An 18,137-nucleotide genomic window follows, 5' to 3' on the forward strand; every position below is an offset into this window, starting at 1 on the left:
CTTCATTTAGGAAATGAATGAAAACATTAAGGTTTACAATTAATGGCAAAAAAGCCTGTAGTAAATATCATGTAGACCTTCTTTCTTATCCATGGTTCAACTCTTTTTAGGGCTCACCAATATAAAGCTCTAAATACAGTTGACTTCCTCAGATACAATTTTGCTTGACTGTTTTGAAAATTGTATTTTGATGTTCTTAACCTAGATTTCAGAAAAGTATGGGCTGCTTGAGGAGAGAATTTCTAAAGTTTACAAGAACTGTATGAAAGGGTGAGTAAGTGAAAATACTTTATATCTGTGTTATAAGTAGCACTTTTACAGTCAGGACCAGTACAGGAACCCGTCGTAAATTGTAGGTTTCATATCAGGTACACTCTGAAGTCAGGGTAATGTAGTTAACGCTTAAATCTGTAGGTGTAGGAATAGTGTCCAAGAAACATTTTTGCAACCCTAAGGCTGAATTGTGGCATAGCTTAATAAGTAAACTCAGTCAAAATAATGAGGCTAAAATTATGCAAGCATGTAAAAATCGAACAGTAACAAAAGTCGAGAAACAAAGTCAGCACATGACTGGGATGGTGCAGTTGGAGTACGAAAAGAAGGGTAATACTGAATTAAAATTACGTTAAAATTATATACCAACAATGAGTAAATGGCATGGTCTGAAAATAATACAAACTTTTAATCTTTTGAAATGGATTTTTTTTTCCACTGAGCATTGGTATAAACTGAACAGCTCTGATATTGTGAGCTATCAATAATTGGAGAAATTTAGCTCATAGATTGTCATTTCAGTTAAACATTTTCGTGAGTGAGTTCACTTGTGACCTGAATTGTTTAGTTTATTGATTGATGTACGCATATTATTGTGTTTATGTTTCTGGACATATGGATGGGTTTCCACTTTGTGTAGTAATGTATGAATTAATTGTGAGTATGCATTAGCAATGAATCTGCATCCCATTTACTGTCTGTTATTTTGTATAATTTTCTAATTGGAATTATAGAGTATTAACTAACTATTCTACCAATAAGGCATAGAGTGGGAGAACAATTGCTGGTAATGCATTAATAAGGGATGGGTAGAGAAGATGGTAAAAATCTATCACCAGAGTTTGAAGCTCCTGTAATGAAGGGAAAAAGGAATAAGATTAAATGTAAAACTTAACAACAAACAATATGGGAAACCTTATTGCAGAGAGGCTTATGAGGCTTTGGGCCTTTTCTATTGGAGTTGATAATTGAAGCTAAACAATGCTAACATTTAAGAATCAGTTAGGGGGATATTTGATTATAGACATTTTTGAAGTTCACCTCATGCAGTTGCACTGCAATGACAGCATTCTCTATCTGCTTCCTCAAAGTGGTGTCACACAGAATACCCTCTAGCACCTCATTCCCATACACAGTTTGTGTAGCCGGAAATTAACAGTACTTCAGATCAACACAAATGACAAAACACTGGAAAGACACATAGTAATTGTGAAGTCCCAAAGCAATGCTGGTGTTGTTCCTATAAACTATTTTTCACTCATTTGTCCATTGTAATTCTCAAAACAAAACATTAATAACAGCTCCGAAACTACATTGCAAATTTCAAGGTTTATATCCTTTTTTCTTAGGTGATACATTTTTTTCAAACAATGTCTGTTAACTTTTATGTGTGCTTCAGTAATAAAATAAGAAAGAGAACAAAATTGTAATATTTGAATAATAGGCCAAACAGGAATGCAGATATGTTTCTGAAGACTTCCTTGAGGGATTTTTTCATCAACCTTATAGTAAAAAATGGCATTGTAGGAACATTCTATGATATTAAATTAAGATGATTTGATAGCTTTTATGTGAGTGCAGCAATACAAAAGGGATTGTAAGTGAATAAGACAACATGAATGTGTACAAATAGTTAATAAGTTTGGAATGTTTGTTCGTGACTGGATTGGAATGTGGCCTTGCTGATTTGAGCACTGATCTTGGTCCTTGCTCGTATGACTCATTGCAAGAACACAAAAACAGGTGCACTAGGAAGAATTTAGTGTTTAAATTTAGAAATCATGAATGTTGTAAACTAGTTGGATTATTTTAGCTCTGATTTTCCAAACAAGTTGCCACTTGTTCTGGTGCAATAACATTCGCAACATCTAGAGGCCAGACAGAAGAGAGGTGCAAATTGCATGTTCAAAGTGTTCTCTATAAGCATGTGTCCTGTTACTTCAGGAAAGATCTGCCATAGTACTAGTTAGCTGGAGGGCTGTGCTTTTACCCACTTTGCACTGTCATGTAGTGGAGGGTTGGACATTTAAATGTTTTTCATATGTGGAGGGAAGCTATCCCTTGGCAGCAACTCTTTTTTTTGTAAACATAAGAGCTTTGACCACAATTAATGAGCTGTATTTGACATTCGTTTTCCATTTTCCTCCTACAGAATCTTGGTAAACATGGATGATAACATTGTGCAGCATTATTGTAACCATGCTGCATTTTTGGTTGAAATAAAGGACATAAATGGAAGCTGTCAAATAACACTTAAAGAAGTTTAAAGGGCCTCAACATTCATGGACAAACTCAAAGAAGCCTCAATATTAGGAACAAAACAGTCACTGCTCTACCTCTTCCCTTTCTCCACATGTACATATGCTTTTGGCTGCTTTCAATATTTGAGCCCAAGATCTTTGTGCCAATACTTTCTACTGACCAGGTGTAAAAATGAGCTTGTTGAAGCCAAGCATGAAGAACTCAAAGTTAACCTATTTTTAATCTATACTCCTGTTGGATGAACTCCCTTGTAACACTGAAGATTTTTTTTCTTACCTATCGACACTACTGATTAAAGGACTTGTTAAATCTCCAGTGGCAAAGTACTAAATGATTTCAGCTCCACAATATCTTATTGACTGTTGGACTATATGTGTGGAATCACTTACCAGTTGATGTCCTTGTGTGTATATTTCAAGTGTGATATTTTTGAATTATTCATCTTTTTATGCAATTTACATATGTCAGTTTTTATTGAAAATTCAGTTGATTTCATATTTTCAGCAGATGTTTCAATATGAACTATTTACATAAAGCCTAGCAATTATTTTATGGTGCCCATGATGTATGTGGAAAATTTCATTGTTCATGTGGGAACATTTAGAAAAATTTTCTTTTTGAGGGTCATTATCGTCAAGATAATTAAAAAGTTCTCTTTTCTTGAAATATTAGCAAAGCTAATGGTCTCGAAATTGTTTCCTTACCTTTCACACATTATGAATCTGTGATATATATCCCTCATGTTTCAGTCAAGGCAATATTCATATGTACTCATTTTAATGCTACAAAATGGTATTAGGACCTCCTGGTACAATCAAGGATTTCCAAAATCTTTAAAGTTGTCCACATATAAAAGGCATATGTGTTTTTGAATCATGGTGTGCTGGTAACGTGTCATGATTTGAAACATTAAAACAATGTATTATGGATACATGTAAACTGTTGTACCTTAGATTCATTCAGCAGTCACACAGTGACCTGAGAATTCTCAGTTATCAAAATATTACTCGGGTGACTAGATTTAAAATATTAGGAGACTTGTTAACTGCCTACTTTTTTAAAAAAAGGTCATGTGTACATTCTTTATTTTTATAGCAAATATTCTCTGATGTTGACACTTGTCAAACTCAAGTGCAAAAGAAGTGTTGATTTCCATTGCAGGAATCCCCGACTCCTATTGTCTCATTGTTTTGTGCTTTAGCATTTTAACTGAGATTCCAAATTTAATGATAGATTTATTGACAAAAGTACTTAAGGTGATACTACATTTCTATGCTTGAAAATATGACAAATCAGAGAGATTCAAGTTTTTTGTCTCTAAGTGTATTTTTCTCTCTTAACTAATGTTTGTGAGAATATTAACTTGTCAGAAATGTCTATTCGGTTGACACATGCCTTACCATCAGCGCACAAGAACAGGACAATATCTTGTTAACAATTGTCTTGCCTCATTTTCTATTGCCTTGTTAAGATTGTTATGGGGTGCTGTAAGTTGTGATGTCTATTGTATTGTGCTCTGCATTGTGAAGCATGTGTTTTTTTTATGCAAAGAATAAGGCTCATGTATGAACAGTGTGGTGAAGGATGTTTCATGTTTTCTTTATGATGCAGTATGGTCTTTGAATTGCCAGATATAGTTTTGTTACCCCACTGGAATGAATCAGCTTCTAGGAGGATTCTTAATAGCATGGTGTACGAACTTCACTGCCAAATTCCTGTAAAAATTTCAATTGAAAAATGTAAAATGTAACTTTTAAAGTGAAATTGCTGTGGCAGATACATGTCTCTTCGAATGAGTGAATTGAGTCTCCTACTGTGTTTATATGCAGGAGCAGGGACAAAAAGCAAGTGCTCCAGTGCTGCTTCTGTTCTGGGTCCCAGTGCTGATTTGAGCCCAGCAAGCCCCCAAGAATCCCAGCCCTGGTTATTGCCCTGTGACGTACCTCCTGTATTAGGATTTGTATATATGCCATTTTCATTGTATTTATCTCTCACATAGCCACTGAGGTGTAGTTTATTAAAGTCGCCATTGCTACTTTTTCAACATAACGTGTTTCGAAGAAAATGTATTTCTATCAGCCTCTGATATGATGCAGAAATTAGGAGAATTCTGCTCTTTTTCCAAACCTGCACTCTTCCTTCCTGCTTTACTTGCTTCATTTGAAACATATGCATAAGCAATGGATGCTTTGTTTATGCGTTAGTCATATGTGAGTTTAACATCTAGCTCAGTGCTGGGTGATCCAACAGTTTTAATATTAATAAGCTCAGAGTGCAGTTAAAAGTCAGCCACATTGCTATGGTCTGGAATCACATATAACACAGATTTCAGGTAAGAATAGGAGACTGACTTCCCTCGAGGGCAGCCCAAAACTAGATGGATTTTTTCAATAATCTAGAAGTTACTTGGCCACTGAAATCTTATTCTTCTCTACACTGGGTTCAAAACTGCTGCAACAGTCTGCTTTGCTTCTTATAAAAGGAGGAAAGATGGTTTGATATGCCTAGAAAGAAAATAATGATGATGTCTGCTACAACATTTAAATTCCTTTGTTTTATAAATCTCTTGCTTTAGTAAACTGAGTTAAATATTTCCATTAACATCTGCATCATAATTTGCTCTGGAGGGAAAATGGGCCATACCTTACCTGGTGTAGCCTATTTGTGACTCCAGTTATATGGATGACCCTTACCTGCCCTTTGAAAGGGTCTAGCAAGCTGCTCCAGTTCGAGGGAAATTAGGGACAAGCAATAAGTCACAGGCTTTGCCAGTGATGCCTATGTCCCAGGTAAGAATAAGACTGGCCATGTTAAAAGCGTTCAGGGATGTGTAGATTAGGTGGGTTATAGGGAGATGGGTCTAGGTGGGTTGCTCTGAGGGTCGGCGTAGACTTGTTGGGCCAAAGGACCTGTTTCCACACTGTGGGGATTGTATCCTATTCTATTCTATAATAAAGGGAAACAAAACTATCCCCTGCGCTACTTGCGATATCAGATCCTAGCAATATGCTTGGTGCTAGTCATTGTATTTTGGTGCAGAAATAATTAAGGCTGATATTTCCAAAGGAGTTGTGAATCTCTTTTCTCCTTCACTACTTAGGTCACAGGCTTGCACTGCCGCACAAAAGGAAACATTCTATTCACTGGCTAAAGCAAATCATGGCAATGGCAGACATCAGCAGTTAAAGCATCAACATTAGAAAGGTGAAATCCACAGCTGATTACCCTTTGCTGTGTGTTGTTTACGAGTTGATCTTTATTTGTGGGTAAACTACATAGCCCATTAATGCTTTTGTACCAGGTACTGACTTTGCATTTACTGGATTGTGAATGATGTTAGAAAAATGCAGATTATACAAGTAACAAACACATTTTATTAACTGGCAGACAATTTAAGTTATGTGAGCAATTTTTAACTTTAAAAAAATCACTAAGACATGCAATTTGTGGCTTGTTGTGTAATTTTTACTGCCTGTTGAGGAAGGAATGCCAAGACACATGCAGACATGTAGAGAAGTGATACCAGCTAATAGGCACACACCATACATTAGAGGCACTGTACATTTACTGGTGGAATCTATGTGGGCCATGTGTGCATTCACAACTGTTCCTTCAAGTGACTAATCAACATCAGGAGTTGAAGAGTTTTGGAATGTAAATGGTCAACGCAGTTAATGTGCTGTGTTATTTTGGAAATATGTTGGACCAAGTTTGTGAAATAATTAGAACTAGAATCCCTACAGTGTGGAAACAGGCCCTTCGGCCCACCAAGTCCACACCGAACATCAGTGCATCCCACCCAGACCCATCCCCCTATAACCCATGTAAGCTACACATCCTGAACATTATGGGCAATTTAGCATGGCCAATCCACCTAACCTGCACATCTTTGGATTGTGGGAGGAAACTGGAGCACCTGGAGGAAACCCACACAGACATGGGGAGAATGTGCAAACTCCACACAGACAGTCACCTGAGGCTGGGATTGAACCTGGGTCCCTGGTGCTGTGAGGCAGCATTGCTAACCACTGTGCCGCCCAATGTTAATAGTAAGTATCACAGAGATCAAGGACAAAATTAAATAATTTAATCCATGGCACACTATATTATAACATAGAACAGATACAGCACAGGAACAGGCATTTTGGCCCACAATGTTGAGCCGAACATAATGCCAAATTAAACTAATCCTTTCCGCCTGCCCTTGGTCCATATCCCTCCATTCCTTGCTTATTCATGTGCTTGTCTAAAAGCCCCTTAAATGCCCCTATTGTGTCTCCCTCCATTACTACCTTTAGCAGCGCATTCCAGACACCTAACACTCCTTATGTAAAAAACTTGCCCCTCATTTCTCATTTGAACTTTTGTCCTCTTACCTTAAATGCATGCCCCCTCGTATTAGACATTTCAACTCTGGGGAAAAAAGTTCTGCTTGTCAACCCTCTCATAATTTTATGAAGTTTTATCAGGCACTAACGATAATATGAAAAAGACACTAAAATAGAAATCTATTACTGTCTTGGGGCTTTTGAAGGACATGGATATACCATTAACAGTTGCATATGCTTTGGTTTTCACTTGTTGCTGTGATGCTATAGCTTTTACCAATGGCTAAAAGCATGTGCAAATGAAGTATATGATGTAGAAAGAAACTTTGGCATTTTCAACCTTGGCAGCTTGTAGCTATTCAGTCGTTGACTATTTTCAAGGCTGAATATTGGCATTTGTTTTAACTGTAATGGAATCAAAGTACTGGAGATCACATTGGAAATTAAAATTGAGGCTAAGGCTGTGCCATAATCTCATTAAACACAGGAACTGGCTTAAGGGCCTACTCCTGTTTCTGATATTCCAATGGAGGAATTAAACTAAGGGCTTACAACTGTTTGGTACATTGAAGGCAATTTGTTGAAATGACTTTCAAAAATGACTAATGCAACGTGAAAAAGAGAATGTTTCAGGCCTAGACCCTTCTTCAGAACATCAGCCTTCCTGCTCCTCTAATGCTGCTTGGCCTACTGTGTTCATCCAGCCCTACGCCTTGTTATCTCAGATTCTCCAGCATCAGCAGTTCCTGCTATCTCTGATCCCATTTGACCTAATTCCATTTGCCAATGTTTGACCCATATCCCTCTAAACCCTTCCTATGAATATACTAATCCAGATGCCTTTTAAATGTTGTATTTGTGCCAGTCTACACCACTTCCTTTGGCAGCTTGTTCCTGACACATATCACCCTTGGCATGAAAAAGTTACCCATCAGGCCCTTTTTAGATCTTTCCCCTCTCACCTTAAACCTATGTCCCCAAGGTTTGGACCACTCTAGGAAAAGAGATCTTGGCTATTCATTCTATCCATGGCTTCCATGATTTTATAAATCTCTATAAGCTCACCCCTCAGCCGTTGATGCTCCAGCGAAAATAGCCCCAGTCTCTACAGCCTCTCCCTATAGTGCAAACACTCCAGACCCGGCAATATCCTTGCAAACTTTTTCTACACCCTCTCAAGTTTAACAACGTCCCTTCTATAGAAGGGAAACCCCTTCTGGGCAACCAGAATTTTACCCAGTATTAAAAAAGTGGTCTCACAAATACCTTGTACATCACAATGGACGACATGGTGGCCCAGTGGTTAGCATTGCTGCCTCACAGTGCCAGGAACATGGGTTCGATTCCATTCTCGGGTGTGCACTGAATTCCTCCTGCAGTCCAAAGATGTGTAGGTTAGGTGGATTGGCCATGCTAAATTGCCTGTAGTGTTCAAGGATGTGTAGATCGGGTGGAATGCTCTGAGGGTTGGTGTAGGCTTGTTGGGCTGAAGGACCTGTCCCCACACTGTAGGGATTCTATGATCTATGAAATCCCAGCTCCCACACTAATTGTTATGACCAATGAAGGCAAGCGTGCCAAATGCCTTCTTCACCATCCTGTCTACCTGCAACTCCATTTTCAAAGAACTATGCCCCTGCACCCTGAAGTCTCATTGTTTGGCTGCACTCCCAAGGGCCCTATCATCTACGGCATCTCTACTTCTGTGAGACCATTTCGCTAAACATCTCCGCCAGGCCCACAATGGCCAACCTAACCTCCCAGTCACTACCTATTTCAACTCCCTGCCCAACTCCCCCTCCGACATGTCTATCATCAGCCCACTCCAATGTTGCAGTGACTCAGAAAGCAAATTTGAAGAACAATACCCTATCGTCTGCCTGGGTACTCTACAGCCTGGAGGATTCAATATTGAGTTCTCTAATTTCAAATAATCTTCCCACCCATGCCCCAGCTCCCTTTCCAACCCACCTCCTCCCTTCCATTCCACCTTCTGACCCCCCCCCTTCTAGCCATCAACTGAATTCATCCCAGGTTGTACCTACTACCAGTGGGTGTCCACCGATCACCACCATTCCACTTCCACTCCTCCCCACCCCACTTTATCTGAATTTTCCCCTACCCTCACTCCCAGTCCTGAAGCAGGGTAATACGCACAACATTGACTGTTCTTTTCCTCAAGATGCTGCCTAGTCTGCTGTGTTCTTCCAGCCACCTGTTTGCCTATCTTGGATTTTATTATTTGCAGTTTTTTGTCTCAAATGTATAAACCCTGCTCTGGTTTGTCTAGCAAAATGCAACATCTCACATTTATCTCAGTTAAACTCCATCTGCCAAACATCAGCCAATGGGCCATCTGATCACGGTCCCATTGTACACTGAGATAATTTTCTTCTCTGTCAACTACACACAACCTATTTTCGTATCATGTGCAAACTTACTGACCAGACCTAATATATATGTTAAAAAGCAGTGGACCCAACACTGATCACTGTGACACACTACTGGTCGCAAGCCTCCCTGAAGTCTGAAAAACATCAATCCATCATCATCTCTGACTACTACCTTCACGTCAAATTTGTATCCAATTGGCTAGCTCCCCCAGGATCCCATGTGATCTACCATTGCTAACCTGTCTACCATGAGGAACCTTGTCGAATGCTTTACTGAAGTTCATATAGACAGTGTCTACTGCTCTGCCTTCATCAATTTTCTTTGTCGCCTCTTCAAAACAAAACAATTAAATTAGTGAGAAATGATTTCCTATGCACAAAGCCATGCTGACTATCTCTGAGCAGTCCTTGCCTTTTCAAATGCATGTAAATCCTGTCACTCAGAATCCCCTCCAACAACGTACTCACCACTGAAGTGAGGCTCACCAGCCTATACTTCGCTTGCTTTTCCACAAACTTTCTTAAATATTGGCACCACATCAGCCAATTTCCAGTCTTCCAGCACCTCCCTCATGGCTGAAATACGTTAGCAATCCCTTTGTTAACTTCCCACAAAGTTCAGGGGAATACCTGATTAGGTCCTGGGGATTCATCTACCTACTGTATTTTAAGACCCTCAGCACTCCTCTTTTGTAATATGGTATCCCATCACCAAGTCACTCTGTATACATATGAAAAGCTCTTGACTCTAGCACTGCCACTTCAGAGACCGCATGCCAGAATCTCTGACAGTCATCTTTATATCTGTCAGCCAGGGCTTCCTGATTAGACAGAACAACAGCCCAAATCAGGGAACTCATTCCATTATGCCCAGCTAGCTAACCTCATTACAATCATTATATCCTTTGAATCTGACGACATAAGCTGGTCCTTTCTCTTGGAGAGTCTCCTGGGGCATTTTAGCACTGGATCAGCTTCCTCCAGCTGGATATCTGATACACATAGGCGCTCACCTCTTGCACCAGGAGCGCCTCAGTAGAATTTAAATTCCTTCTTCCAGTGGCTAAGATGTTGAGACAGCCACATCTGTCATGTCCACTCCTGATTCAGAGGACTCACCAACACTTAACAGAGAAGGTGAACCCATAGGTTCTGGCAGCATTTCTGACTGTTCTTTTTTGCTCCCACACCATTTGCAAATTTGTGGCTTTCATATGCTCCATGTGCTTGTTCAGAACTGTTGCAATTACCTGAACTTTATACTGACCTCATGTCAATCTTGCTCTTACGCATGAAGGGCCATTTCCGTGGTTCTTACACCAAACTTCATCTCTTGTATCAAACGGTCCCTCTTGCTTGGCTGAATCTTGTGTCTGGCATTGGCGCTCCTGATGCTATTTCACCCTTACCCTCAGGTCTGGGAAGATTGGGCTTAACCTGCAGCAGAGCCTTCTCCCCATTAGCAACTTTACGGGAGCTATCACTGAAGTTGCATGTGGGGTGGCCCTATAATGAAATAGGAACCAGGACAATTTGGTAACTTATGAGGCTACAGGATGTTTCTTCAAGCCTATCTTCAAAGTTTGGACTGCTGTTTCTGCTGTGCCATTGGATGATGGATAGTATGTTCTTGTATGTCAAACCTTATTTGACTTTAGGAAATATCCAAATTTCCTGGTGGTAAATGATAGCCCGTAATCTGTGATCAACACTTCTGGGACTCTGTGTATTGAAAAGGATGCGCATGGCTTTTCTTTCATCATCGCTGTGTTTGATGAATGGCCTCTAGGCATGTACAACCACTTTGAGTGGGCGTCCACAATGACCAAGAACATTGAGCCCATGAAAATACATGCATAGGTAATGTGTTTCTGAGTCCAAGGTTTACCCGGCCATTCCCATGGATGTTGGGCAGCGGCTGCTGGGAATTTTTGTCCTTGTTGGCACTCTGGGCACCGTGTCACCAATGTGGCTATGTCTACATCCAATGCTGGCCACCAAATATAACCTCTCACCAATATCTTCATTTTGGAGACCCCTGGATGACCTTGGTGGAGTTCAGCCAGTATTTAGGGGCAACCTTTATTCGGGACAATCACTTGTGCTCTCCATAAAAATGTCATCTGTACTGTGAGCTGGTCTCTCTGGGTCCAAAAAGGTTTCAATTGTAGTTGTGATAGCCCTTTAATTTCCTCTATCACCACCAGTTTTGACAGGATTGGATCTTTCTGTGTCCAATGTCTGATATTGTCAGCTGACCAGGACTGATAAACAGGCCTGGACTCAAAATGGGGTGCAACTTGAAGGGCCATCTTTTGCGGTTGCGTCCTTCTTCCACCCAAGCCTTTGGTCAAAATAGATGTGTGTCTTCACCTTGTTGTGTTGAACGGTTGATTGGCTGATGATGTATGAACTGCTGAATGTTGCGGCTCTATCTATGTTCCCAGTGTGAATTCTGGATGATGTGCAAGAGGCAGTACATCTGTGGTACTATTAGTGCTCAATTACAGCAACAGCAATTAAATAACAGACATTGATTGTACGCAAGACATCTGATGGAACTGCCTAGCACCCAACCTCCTGCGTGATAGTCCTGCAGTAGGAGGCTCTGCTAAAGTGTGGTGCCACTTGTTGCCTGACCTCTGATGTATGAAGGGGTGGGAGGGGATGATGAACAGAGGTTAAGTGGTGCTCCTGAGTTGCAGAGAGTGAAGTGCTACCTGTGTTTTGTTTAAATATGGCTCCAGGCTTTTTGGAGCCCAGGAGGTTCCAGTGGGCTTCAGTACTTTCTGCCTGCCCACAAGATTTGGCATTTTGCTCATACAGGAATATGCAATGATCTCTGAAGAATGCAATCATGGTTCAGAAATTGGCCAAAAAACATGACATGCTCGGAATACCTCAGCCAAGATATACAGACGCAGAGAGTCAATTCTACCTGGAGACATGACCTTGCAAGATTCAAGCACAGATAACTGAAAACCACAGAGGCAAGAGAACACATTAGCAAGTATAAAAGGGTAGTTCAATGTGTCCTGACAAACAAGACTAGATGTATGGGGCAGATGTGCCTCTGTTTCCATGCTGTATGTCTTCAAGACTCCATAAATAAGTAGGCAAAACATCCTTGGATGGTGGATAATGTTGGCAAGTATGAACTTTCTATTTTAGCAATGTGCATAGAAAAGCCTCATACTATTCAAATGGAGAAAGATTGCAGGGCTAGTGATACAAAGGGATATGGGTATCCTGGCACACGAATCAGTGAAAGTTAGTATGTTGGTACAGCAAGTGATTAGGAGAGCAGGAGCAATTATGTCATTTATTGCAACGGGAATGAACTATAAAAAAGTAGAGATGTTGTATATCAAGGGTACAAATTTGGTTCTGCTTATTTGAAATAAAGATACGATTGTTTTAAAACAGTTCAGAGATGGTTCACTCAGCTCATTTCTAAGGTACGATAAAAGGTCAAACAATTTAGCCCCATATCAATTGGAGTTTCAAAGAATGGGAGATGGTCTTACTGAAATGTAAGATGTGGTGAGGTAGATACCTAAAGTACGCTTCCTCTTGTGGCAGAGATTAAAACTAGAAGACATCATTTATGAATAAAAAGATCTTCAATTTAGGATAGAGATGAGGCGATTTTTTTTCTCTGAATGCATTAGAGTGTGGAATCCTATTCCTGAAAGTGGAGAATGTGTCTTTATAATTATTTAAGGTTGAGTTGGATAGATATTTAAGAGCTAAGGAAGTCAAGGGTGATGGCAGGCAGACAAGAAGATGGAGCTGAGATAATTTTATCGAATTGCGGAGAAGGCTGAAGGGCCAAATTGTCTTCTCCAGCTCTTAAATCCCATGTTCCTATAAATATTTAAAAAACAAATGAGCTTCTCTTAAATCTCATGTCCCTATAAATATTTAAAGAACAAATGAACTGACACACTTCAATTACTGAACAATTCAAATTTAACTTATCAAAATAATGACAATACTTTTCAGATTATGGTGGAACTGAGGAAACTGTCAAAAGTACTTTGTCTTTGGTGTGTTCCTGGATGATGCCGTAAATGGTCATTATATCTTGTTTTGACAGAAATGTTGGGCTGAATCTTACCATAAATAATCAGTGTTATTTTGTTGAGTTTCATGGAGTTATCTCTCCACAAGAGTCTTTGCACCACTGTCCCAAATGTGCCTCATTAACCATGTGCCATGCCACTATGAAAATCAGCTTGTCTGATGCTATCCCAATTCTGCCACTTCCCACTGGCAGAAATCCTCACCACTGCAAGATATCTCAGAATCCCTTTTTCCAGATACATCCTTGAATTCCAGCTGGGCATCTAGTCAAGCATTCGCAATGTGGAGCTGTCCTTCACGGTGAACATGGTGGGACAGCAACTACAGACAATAATTCTCAGGGTACACAGGCGGCACATCTAACACTTTCTTGCACAAACAACTGCACATTCCTGTATCTATTACTACTTAAGCACCATGCCACACAATGTAACTGTCCACATCCAAATCCCATTTGACATCCCTCTCAAAGTCACTGCTACTCTTTCACCCAATATTGACATGGCCAACATTATATCATTGCTCACTGTGGAATTATCACATACAGCAGAGCCTTCTAACACTTGAAACAAATCATTTTTATCCCCCAACACTAAAAGCTAACTCAAAACCAAAAAGTACCTGATGCTGTATTTACGACTTGGCACTGCTTACCTTTTCAGCACCAATAATTTTACAGTTAATGAGTGATCACTGCACCCACCTCTCTGTTACTGGAACCAGGTGCCAATGAAGTCCTGTCTGTCTTGTAGCATCTGATGCTGCAGCATTCTATCATTCTTACATAAGGTGATGCTCCTCCTGATCACAGCCTTCATCCTCCTTGGAGGAGGATTGATCCAGTTCTGGCAGCTCATCATCCTCCATCACATTATGCTTTTGACTGATCCAGTTGTGTGAAACACAGCATGCTAGGACTATGTAGCGCACTTTGCCCTGAAAAATTTTGCCCTTGGAATTTATCCTGAGATGTTGGTGCTGGGTGTCTGAAGTAGAGATCTGGAGGAATAAGAAGCACTCTTCATGTTGAAAATTCTTTGCCAGTAGTTTCTTTGTGGTAGATGGGAGAACAGGAAATTGCATATTAATTAGATACAATTTGGTAGTAATGAGGATGATAATGAGTGATAAAAATGCAAATAAGCTTCAAAGTACACAATAGTAAGACTCTTCTTCACCATTCAAAGTTTGAATGGAAAATCACACATTTGCTCTTGATGCTGAAAAGGCCTTCCCTGGCCATCTCATCCAATATTCCCAAATTTCCCTCCACGGTCCATGTCAATCAGGGGCTTGGAGTTGCTGCCCATTGACACCAGTGAAGATAGTTAGAAGATGGACTTCCATCAGCTAAAACTCTCAAATTAACATTTTGGGTGTCAACAGATTTGCCAGTAGGTTAAATACCAGTGAATTGCAGGGAGGCAATGGCCTATTGTTATTATAGCTGGGCTGTTAATCCAGAGACCCGGATAACATTCTGGTGACCCGGATTGGAATCCTGCTGTGGCAGATGTGGAATTTGAATTTGTTAAAATCTGGAATTAAAAATTAAGAATCTAATGAGGATAGTGATTGTTGGAAAAACCAATCTGGTTCACTAACGTCTTTTAGGGAAGGAAACCATCCTTCCCTGGTCTGGCCTACATGTGACTCCAGACCCACAGCAATGTGGTTGACTCTTAACTGCCCTCTGGGCAATTAGGGATGGGTAATAAATGCTGCCGAGCCAGCAACGCCTTCATCCCATGAATGAATACAGAAAAAAAATTGAACAGATCCAGAGTGAATAAAGATCACTAACCATATTGGTAGTCAGGTAAAAGCAATTCCTACAAAAGGGATTTTGTACAAAGCATAAATGTCATCACTGCACAAAAAGTAGCAAAGTCTTGCTGCAAGCTAGTTTGTATTTATTTGATTAATGGTAAGCAGAGGAACATAGGTTCTGAGGTAGATTATAATGTTGTGTGGAGCAATAAAAAAAACATAAAATGGTATCCGTTATACTAAATCAGATGAGAAACCGAGGGGAAAGTTGAAATGGATGAAGAAGATATGGCTTTATGTATATTCCTTAATGTGATATTCTCAACAACATAGAAATAAATAAATGTGACTTTGAATTCACCGGTGATGTACTCTTTTGTTACTAAAGGTACATGAGGAAATGTTTAAGGAAATTATCCTATCAAAAGAGACATTTTTCTCAATATTTATTCTGAACTTCATTGCTGTCCTTGGGGAAACAAATTACCAAGTGAAATAGAGACGGAGTAGTTAGGGGACTCATGGGCCAAGGTTGCTTTGTAGCCTGAAGATAAAGTAGGCCAAGATTAAGATAAGCACCCATATATTTGAAGCCACACTCATGGAAGAAACAATACACGTTGTGAAGGGTATCAAGTCCAACTTAACATAAGGTGGGTGACAAAGCCAAAAACACTAACCTCACAGTGATAATCAATGACTTTACAAAATGGGTATTAGTGAAATTAGAATTAATGGTGTAACAGTGTATTAGTGCTCAACGACTGGGCAAGTTCTCATACCTACATTAGAAGCTGTAGAGAATGGGCCTGATTTAACTCTGTACAAGTGAATGGAATTTACATGAGTTAAAATTGCACATAGCAAAAATACTGAGACCATAATCAAATAATGTTTTGGTAATACTCCTGTGTGTGGCTTCAAATACAATCAACAGAAATTGGCTAAAGCAGGCGCCATAAATTGGTAATGGCAAGGAATGTTTCCTGGGATTCCCCTTCAGGCTAGCCAGTAGTCAGAAAATAGATTGTTTGTGCATAGTCAATAATTTTGCTGTTAATTAGATTAACTCAACTAAACTAATGAAATAAAAACAGATGTTGTTGGAAAAGCTCAGTAGGGGATCCATTAACGTTTCCATCAGCTCTGAGAAAGGATCACTGGACCCAAAACGTTAACTCTGATTTTTCTTCACAAATGCTGCCAGGCCTGCTGAGCTTTTCCAGCAACTTCTGTTTTTGTTGCTGAAATGACTTTTTGATCTTTTACAAATATTGTCCAAGGGCTCACATTCTTTATAGTTCTTTGTGGATTTTGGAAGACAGTGTAAAAGTGAACAAAAAGCCCTATATGATCATAAAATACAAGAGACACATTGCTATTTTAATCGTTCAATCGTTCGTGAAGCAGTATCAAGAGCTGACAATTATTACAACTCATCAGGAAACTTCAGATGATTTGCCAATTGCCAATTTTAACCTTGGGCCAAGACATTGTTTGTGCTTCTGATTGTGATGTGATTTCTTGACATTAGTTGTCAAAGAAGGCTTTGAAGCCTGACATTACTTTCTCTTGTATTTCTGCATGTTTTTTTAAAAAAAATTCTGGTTTTTGTACCTTAGATGGTTGGTTTGGTTTTTGTATCTAGATGGTTGCTTTTTTTAAAATTCAGGTGTTTGTACATGAGATAGCGCTGGTGAGTCGTGATTTTGTACACTTTTCACTGTACTCCTGTACTTGAGTACAGTGAAAATTAACCTAATGCTAATTCGAACTTTTGAAACTGAACCAGAGAAAAGTTAAGAGATAGTGAGAACTGCGGATGCTGGAGCCAGAGATAACACAGTGTGAGCTGAAGGAGCACAGCAGGCCAGTCAGCATCAGAGGAAGCTTTGCAGTGGGGTAATAACTCACTCAGAGATGGTAAGAACTGCTGATGCTGGAGTCAGAGGCTTAACAAATGGAGGGAAAGAGAAGTCAACTGGTGTCCACCTATCACCACCATTCCGCTACACCCCTTCCTCCACTTTATCTGCAGCTCCCTCTACCCCCACAAACAGTCCTGAAGAAGGGTAATAAAGGTAATAACGTTGACTGCTCCTTTCATCCAGATGCTGCCTGGCTTGCAGTGTTCTTCCAGCCTCCCGTTTGTCTACCTTGGATTCCAGCATCTGCAGGTTTTTTTGTCTCTAAAAGTTAACATTTACTATGAATTCCATTTCACCGATTGTCAATCTTGTGCAGAAGGATCCAGCCAAGTTCGAGAAATCCTAAAATTTTTCAAATTTGTAGATGAGTTAAAATAATTTCTGCAATTGTGAATATAATTGTTTTCATTACCGTTCTAGTGTTGCATAAACTGTCTCTCCTGCATACTCCTGGAGGATTACTTCATTCAGAACTGTTGTTCGAAGATACAGTGCTTTTTTTTAGCTTTGAATTATGGCATGGGGATAAATCTGACTGTGACATGCTAATGAGACCAGTATATATCATCTCAGAAAAAAATGCAATGTCACATGTTCTAACTCCCTCTTGCAGCCTTGTGAAAAGAAGAAACCATTGTAGAATGCTTCCGAAACAAAGTTAATGTTTTCCTCATGTCAGGAGACTTTAAGTATTCTTTAGCAGCACAAGATCAAGATTATGTGATGACAGTAAGTGAAAGAGCTATTTGGAAAAATTTCTTCCATGACTGAAAACTTGAAATGACCTGCAGGTCCTAGCCAGACAGAAATGTGCCAGAATTGTTGCTGATGTTTTGTGAGATATCACACTGCATTTGGCCTGGCTGTAAAGCTGAGGAGTTAACCTCTGCTGTGTATAATTCATGGCTGAGCAGATAGTATCGTAGTCAGGCAAAGGATCAATTTAAAAAAACCTATGTATGGGAAAGTAATAAAAACACTTAATGTCTATTTCATATTGAGAGTATATCTTTTTATTGTTCTGTACTTCTTATTATGGACTGAAATGGGAAAATGACTATCATAGAATCCCTCCAGCAAAAGCAAAATCCCTTCAA

The 18,137-nt window shown here is 39.6% G+C and overlaps 1 protein-coding gene across 1 annotated transcript in view; it reads left to right on the top strand.

Moving 5' to 3' along the window:
* Positions 1-4,542, top strand: part of LOC125465040 (grainyhead-like protein 3 homolog) — a 93,959-nt gene extending 89,417 nt beyond the window's left edge. Inside the window, exons 15-16 of the mRNA XM_048558098.2 lie at positions 206-270; positions 2,426-4,542. Coding sequence (XP_048414055.1) covers positions 206-270; positions 2,426-2,540 — 180 coding nt within the window. The 3' untranslated portion in view covers positions 2,541-4,542. The remainder of the gene's footprint in view (positions 1-205; positions 271-2,425) is intronic.
* Positions 4,543-18,137: the final 13,595 nt, after the last annotated feature.

The sequence above is a fragment of the Stegostoma tigrinum genome, chromosome 24 (genome assembly GCF_030684315.1).
Source record: "Stegostoma tigrinum isolate sSteTig4 chromosome 24, sSteTig4.hap1, whole genome shotgun sequence".
NCBI classification, from domain to species: Eukaryota; Metazoa; Chordata; class Chondrichthyes; order Orectolobiformes; family Stegostomatidae; genus Stegostoma; species Stegostoma tigrinum.